Source organism: Botryllus schlosseri, chromosome 6 (assembly GCF_051294905.1).
Source record: "Botryllus schlosseri isolate E-star chromosome 6, Bs_hap1, whole genome shotgun sequence".
NCBI lineage: Eukaryota > Metazoa > Chordata > Ascidiacea > Stolidobranchia > Styelidae > Botryllus > Botryllus schlosseri.
In genome coordinates, this window is record NC_137241.1 from 22,281,014 (window position 1) to 22,288,635 (window position 7,622).

Below are 7,622 nucleotides of genomic sequence, written 5' to 3' on the forward strand. Positions count from 1 at the left end.
TAATAGAAAACAAGTTTATTCATGATTCACAAGACATTCGATGATATTATGCCTGTTCTTCTTCCTGCCCGTGGGTTACGATGTAACAAAGAGATTTGTAGTCGAGGTTACCGGCGGCATCTATCGGCGAGATATTGAACATCTGTAAGACCTGATGAAAAAGGATCGAATTAACCTGATGAATTGTTCGTATTGAAACCGATCCATTCTTATCATCCTTACCTCGTCTCTCGAGAATCTGTCCGCCTGCGTTTGCATCATATCCGCAAGGCTGGAAAGCAAAATTCGATTGAGGAAGCATGCATTGTGCGGCGGTGCGCGAGTGCGCCCAAGGTCGCTGCCAGTGCGTTCGGCGCTTGGGCGAGTTCAGTTACCTATCGCTCAATATCGGAAACGCTATTGATGTATGGTTACGGGATTCGATGGCATCGTACTAAGTGAGAATGTCGAAAGCCAAACGAAGCAATGCTCCTATATCCTGTGGATTATTTTTGACTGGGATAAATCTGTTCCTCCGTCTGCCGCCGAGCCACCTATGTAGGAACTGACCAATGTGTACTGTAAATGTATTTCAACAACCACATTACAACTTCACTATAATGAGTTTCATGTAGATGCCTTAGTCAATGGGTAGATACGATTTCATTTGATGATACAGCATTACATCCGTGTTTTCATTCATCCAAATGCAGTGATTGTACGTTTCACTGGCCCTCCATTGGTACGTCACAAATTAATTGACCGCAAACGAAATCATCGCAGCTTACGTTGTCGTAGTAGTAGTAGATTAAAGGGACACTGCGCTCTAAAAATGATGTGCATGGTCTCAAATTGAAGGGCAAAACGAAAAAAAGATTTTCGCCGCAGCCATTTCCTTCAGAACGCCACCGTAATGGAGCTGTAATTCATTGAAATTTCCACAGGACCTTCACGCTCCAGCTGTCGCGGCTGCGCGTCATTCCTTAACCCGTTACATGACACGATGTCTTCACTGTTGCACTTGCTCGACGAGATTAGGCGTCACGCAAAGAAGGAACTTTAGATAGTTGTTGACATATTTCCTTCATAACATCGGCTGACAACTATTTAAAGTTCGTTCTCTGCGTGACTGCCTAATCGCGTCGAGCAAGTGCGACGGTGAAGACTTGACTTGCCCTGACTTGACTTGACTCGAGTCAGCTCCAAAAACGCGTGACTTGACTTGACTCGAGTTACCTTCGAAAATCGATTGACTTGACTTGACTTGACTAGAGTCAAAATATGCAATGACTCGAGATGACTCGTGACTCGAAGGTAGTGACTTGATCCCAACACTGTTCTAATGGGAGTTTTGCATGGTTCACTTGTGACATAATATACTTGACGCATGCTCCCCGAAATTGAATCCTTTTCACACACAAAACACGTTGCAATGGGGGAGGTGTGGTGTGGTGTGCTAGTCCTATAAACGTGTCGTCAGCGTCATATCGTATCGCAACGTAAAACAGGATCTGTCGGGGCACCGGTTCTGTCAGGAGGGATAAAGTCGCCTTAGTCTCCATCACGAATTTTCGATATCGATATTGTGACGTTATCGGTGCTCACTATAAGACACTATATGGATCAGTGACGTCAAGTCATTGTTGGAGAATTTTCGCTACGAGCAATTTTCAAATGCCCCTCCCGAATTTCCATCTTGGTTACGCCGTAGCTATAGTGCATCGACGGAAAGGTATGGAGCGCCGAGGTCACCGGATGTATTATGTTTCAAAAATTACGCTATCTTGTTAATTAATTTGAGTTAGTTATGGATTGGAGGGGCGTATAAATATCAGAGCAATCTGAAATCGTGAGCTCGGTGACAAATTTAACAACGGGATGTGTGGTGAAATAAAAAAATCTATTCAACGAAGTATTCAAGTTAAAACTTACTAATCTTTGTGCAAAACTCCCTTGTTATCGGGATCGAGAACCTTGAAGGCTTGCAAAATTGTTTCTTCGGGATCGGTACCTTGAAGATATCGTGTGTGTAACTATCGAATAATTCGAATAACTATATACTGCGCCACTATATAGCGTAGGTGCTGCATGCCGTAAGTGACAATACTATAGAATATATTGGCCCTCGGGGAAAACTAAATGAAGGATATCCTCATTCACGAGTGACTCGAATTTCAGCAACAGCCCGGAGCGGAAGCAATAAGGTGCAGTGCTGTGGTTATATTTATACCTATACTGTAGTTGATTGGCGTTGTATGCAAATAGCCCCTATGCGGTACATCAGCGATGCTATTTCCGCCAAAACGTTTGTGAGTTCATTCGCTTCGTGAAATGCAAGCCATGTGCGGATTTACCCTTGATTTTTTCACCCATCATTGACAAAAAAACGGTGAAGTTGAGCTGGCCCGGCGCGTCGTTCATCATTTCTTCTAAGTCTTTGTCACTTTTCTTAGCGCCTATGAGCGGCACGCACAAATGATTCGATGTACAATGGACATGCAATGTGGTAAGGCTTGAAACGTATTGACGAAAAGAAAAGTAGTCCTATGTCCTGGGCTTCGGGCCATATTGACAATTAAGAAAGAAATAGGCCAGCGAGGACTCATTATGATGCCTACAATATCGTCAAAACATTGTGACGGTTAAAATGCCATGACTCCCCCAACTATGGACACTGGACAGTGGACACACAAGGGCTTTTTTCTGACGGATAGAACAATGGATTTGACAGGTATATGGTTTCAAAATTGTGCATCAATGAGAAACTCTTTTATCGCAATGAACGCTGAAAGAATGAATGAAAGCTCATGCAGTTGCACACATGTAAAATTGGATGGACTGATGATACTGGGAGAATTCCGTGATATCTTCTCACCAGACAGTTTGTCACCAAGTAAACCAAGGAAAACTTGGAAGTTCAATGGTCCCGACGGCTCAGCAAGCATTTCTTTGGCCTTGTCATCGCCAATACTCCTACCTAAACATCGTTTGTATTTCCCAATACTTTGAACTCATCGGTAAGTGGCGTGGGGCGGGGGGGGGGAATTAGAAAATAAAGGCAATCGCCTGCTGCGTTTAAAGAGATCCCTACCTAGAGACGCGTACGTATCCTTCAAATCGTCGAGGTCGACAAACCCGTCGCGATTAGCGTCGATCATCGTGAAAGCCTGAAAGGAAAACCATATAATTTCACCCGGATTTTTCTGCGAAAACGATGCGAAATTATTTCCTGTAATCATCGGATTGGTTCATCCTCGTTAACTTGTGCGGAATAAGGATTAAGTAGTATATAGATGTGTTCCGATCTATATGACATTGCCGTCCGTGGTACTGGTACTGGTACTGGTACGTGATACTGGTACCCGTTAATTTTGCGACGTATAGAATTACGAACTTGTGAGTTCATAGCAATGCTAGGATAACTCAATCAGTGGGGACTACGGACGCCGCCTGCGATCATTGAGAGATTTTTCTCCCCAATAATTTGATAGTAGCATTTCATTATCAATATATGTGTGATGTCACAGCAGAGTGATGTCATTCTGTTGCCGAAATACTTAACTGCCAACCCAGATGTCCCTTAGAACGGGCTTTGTAATCGCAAGAATTAAATATTTCGATGTCAACATCTATGATGACACGACTGCATGGTCTATATTTTAATGCTAGGGTTTGAAAATATTTTTGGATGGTATATACGCGAGATTTTTGGAATTATAGTTCGTGTTTCATATATACATATGATCGCGAAGTAGATATTGTAAATTAGTAATGGTGCCGGTCATTAGCAGTCGACGTGAATTTGAATTGAATCAACCCCTCCTCATTACATGTGAGCAGTTAGCACGGGCGTAGATACCGTTGATTAACTTTTCGTAAGCTTTTTCTGTAGCACTGGGGCGTTAGAGGCTATACTATTGACTAGGGATGGTGTGAACCTCTGAAAGGTTCGGGTTCGTGTGAACGCGAACCTTTTTGAAAGGTTCTGTGTGAACACGAACGTGAACCTCGTGACGTCATATTGCTAATTCCAACCCTATCTTTCAATGAAGTGATAGCCTATATTATTGTACACGATACCTAGCGAAGACTCGGGCCACATAATGTCGCATTGCTGAAGTACATATTGGCGTTTTAAACGTCGCTAAATGTATCAACCGCGGTTATCAAAGGATCAAAGGATAAAATCAATACATTCGTCGTTTTGCCAACAATTTCGACAAGGACTTACCAGGAAATATAAGCTTACGCCTTAATGGTCTTAGCCAGACCGGACAATGTGTTCGGAATCTGAGTATTGCTACATTGATATTGAGCAGAGTGTAAAACGGTTTTTATACTCGCTACCGATACCATAGACAACAAGTTATATAGCAGTAGCCAGCACCTTAATCGCACGGATTTGGTTTTAATGATACAGTAAAGATATGAAGTCGAGATTGACCCCATACGCCCGCTCGATTTTTTACATCAGAAATCGATATCAATGTCATTGATTGGTTTAATAGGCATCATTCGCTGACTACGTATATCGCTCGTGATGTTATGTGATTGCGGGTCAAGCTCACGGCAGAGAGTCACTAATTATTCACAAACGGAAAGCTGGATATTTCGAGAAAATTTTGGTAACAAAAATGCAAGTAAAACTTTTAAGGTTGTCATGGTGCATGCTCGTTTAGTGTTGATTTTTTTATGCTGCCAGCGCCATGCATAGAGTGACCCACAGTTGAAATGCAATAAACTTGAACCAAAGATCTTATAATTAAGTGCAAATTACAATTTACCAAAAAGGTTCACAGTGCAGAACCTACCAAGGTTCTGTTGTGAACGCGAACCTCTAAATTTCCGAGGTTCACACACAGAACACGAACGTGAACCTCACGTTCACACCATCCCTACTATTGACTCTATACTGGAACATATACGACACGTGCAATTCAATATCAAACGCGTCGCAATAACGAATATTATTGTTAGACAATGCGGAGATGTCGTTTATGACGTATGCAGTGTTTATGAAAGTATAGAAGCAATACCGTGGGAATGTTATTTAGTGGGCGATTATACATGGTCAGCGACACTATGTTTCGTTTCGGGCAAAAATCATCGATGAATTTCTAATTTGTTACATATCAAGCTAGGCATTATTCAGATCGTTTAAATCATGTTATGACAGCTTAAGTAAATACGCCTTCCTTCCTGCAGATATTATCATTGAAATGCATTCGCGTCACGTCAAAGCGATCTGCCATTGAGGGCCTACGCATAGTCTATATTTTTAAGTGCCATGAAATAGACGGCCCAGTTCTTGATTCACGCACTGATTACTATATTCACGTTGATCCCGGACAAAATCTTTATATCGTACAATATTATTCGCTTAGAATAGTTCGCAATAATGGTATATACGACATGATGCAATTTTGTGGCACGCCAGTGTGAGATAATGACATGACAGTCACGGCTTCCTCATTCTCGAATTTCATTTTTTCTCAATTTTCATCCGAACAATAAGCGTTTTGAGTGTGTTTCCTGTGAAAGCGGAAATGCCGTTTTAGAGGAATCTATGAATTGCAGATCAGACGCGATTGCCTCAAATTGCAGAGTATTGCATTATTCTTTCGTGAATCCCATTGCTTCACGCCCCGGATTAAATGTACGATAAGCACAATTTAATATCGTGTCGTAATTGCTACTTGCCTTACAGTATATCGGGAGAAGGACCATTAAATATCCTGTGTCATCAAACTGCGACTGCTTTCTAAAACGAGAATATTGTTTGTCGCTGTATGGCCCGTTTGTATGTACATTGTACAGGTACACCTGCTAGCAAATTGCGCTCATGAACCCTCATGATGAACTCTATTTGGTATGAATGTCCGGTAAAATGTTGCAGCGTGAGTATCGAAAGATGTTGCAGAATGACAATTGGATGTACTCGCCTCCTTGAATTCTTGGATCTGCGACTGGTCGAACATTGAAAAGACATTGGAGGTGGCGCGCTGCGCGCGCTGTTTTCCTCCCTGCTTCTTCTTTGCTTTTCGGCTGGCCTGTGTGAATGAAACGTATGAGTGAGAACACCAGGCGCGGTGTCACGATAAATGGTTGGCGTAAGTCGCGAGTGAGTTGATGCTAACGCCGGATGCCTGGATCAATATTATGTTTCCTCTGATTCGGAAACGTGCGATACTTTTGAGTTTCACGGCGGCTAAATGCTACGTAATCTAGATCCCATCACGGCATCTACACACGGCAGCCTTTTGACATCCTCTTTTTTTGACACCCGCAAGCGTAGACGGCTTGGCGTCAGCCTTCCTGCTCACGCTGCACAGTGCACACCGGTAGCGGATTTTAAGAATCCACGCTACATGTTACGATTCGTGTAGCACGAGATGCCGAAGACGTAGAATTGATCAAACGCTGAAAACGCATCGGCCTCGCTTTTACTTACCATTTTTCTCAGTTAACTTGCTTGCTTGCTGATTCGCCGAGCTTATCAAGGCACTACGATCCCAAGGTGACAAGAACTACTTGAGTCTGTGATAAGCTGAAACCTTTTCTCTGCGTACGCAAGAGCTGTGCACTCTAGGGACGGGGATGATTACGCGATACCGATCGCCCAGCTGTTCCATACCTTATAAGGTAACGGAAAAGCGAGTTCATTCTCCCTTTCATTTGAAATCAGTAACCATCTACTTTTAACAGGTAGAGTGCAGTTTCTGTAGGTTGTTTGGCAAATTCATGTGGCCAAAAGTTATTGACTTATGAGAAGTTGAAAGTTTTTATGCAAATATTTGACGCCATGAAAAGCATCTGTCTTCATCCATCGGCTGCTCCCGAGGGAGGGAGAACTGAGCAGCCGTGTCGTTTCACTTTTAGAGACATGGTCGTATTTCTAGTAAGAAACCCTAAGGCTGTTTTGGTCTGTCTGCCATTCATTGGGTAGAGCGACGCGTAGTGGAACGAAGATAAGGATAAACTACAAATCTGGCGCCTTTTTGTACCGATACCGGACACTGCGAACAGTGATACGTTCTCGCATGTACGACACAAAGACACGGGAATATCGGATACGATTTAGAAGAGGTGATCAACACTCTGACTGGCTACTCGTTCAAACATCAGAATCCAGTGCTGCTGTTGCTCCGACATGGGCATAAATATCCGTCTTGGTTAGGTTATCATATATGACTACACATAAAGTACATTAATTCATTTTAAGAATTCAATATAAACAATTAATTCGAATAAAATAAATTACCTTTTGGCTAGACATTCTGCAGCTCTAGCAATGGAAACTCGCTATCACAAACCAACAATTCTACCACAAACCAAGCTCGTAATCACAAAATGCAGGCCGGTGACACGCTGTTTGGTTATATATCATTGTAAGTGCCCTTATCAGTTACAGTTTCTGTTATTTGATGTTAAGCAGACATGATAGCCGGGATATGCTCATTGCTCAATGCTCAATGCTCATACAATATCCAAGTATTCGTTTCAAGGTCATTCCATGACAAGTAAGCGGTGTTTATATCGGTACTGTCATACGACATATAGTTTGCAGAAGAGACGCAATTTTGGCACTATCTGTTTGGGCGGCGCATCAGCTTTGTGTTGTAAAGTTGTATGCATTATATCCA

General features: G+C 42.5%; 1 protein-coding gene across 4 annotated transcripts; it reads right to left on the reverse strand.

The window, feature by feature from the left end:
- Positions 1-7,396, reverse strand: LOC145441552 (myosin regulatory light chain, smooth muscle-like). Of its 4 annotated transcripts, none has more exons than XM_080319441.1 (7): positions 7,241-7,396; positions 5,922-6,029; positions 3,071-3,146; positions 2,334-2,435; positions 1,912-1,990; positions 223-271; positions 1-151 (listed from the first exon to the last, which is right to left on the reverse strand). In XM_080319441.1, the coding sequence occupies exons 1-7, from the start codon at positions 7,253-7,255 to the stop codon at positions 47-49; spliced, it is 534 nt and encodes a 177-aa protein (XP_080175567.1). In that variant the 5' UTR covers positions 7,256-7,396; the 3' UTR covers positions 1-46. The 4 variants fall into 4 exon arrangements, with proteins under 4 accessions (XP_080175567.1, XP_080175566.1, XP_080175568.1 ...); XM_080319440.1 differs by lacking the exon at positions 2,334-2,435 and adding an exon at positions 2,855-2,956 and having other exon boundaries at positions 7,241-7,390; XM_080319442.1 differs by lacking the exons at positions 2,334-2,435; positions 7,241-7,396 and adding exons at positions 2,855-2,956; positions 6,431-6,586.
- Between the last annotated feature and the right edge of the window lie 226 nt (positions 7,397-7,622).

Coding starts and splice junctions, on each gene's coding strand:
- LOC145441552 (XM_080319441.1), bottom strand. Junction 3,147..5,921: donor AGATCCAAGAATTCAAGGAG/GCGAGTACATCC, acceptor TTTTCCTTTCAG/GCTTTCACGATGATCGACGC. Junction 2,436..3,070: donor GGATACGTACGCGTCTCTAG/GTAGGGATCTCT, acceptor TGCCGCTCATAG/GCGCTAAGAAAAGTGACAAA.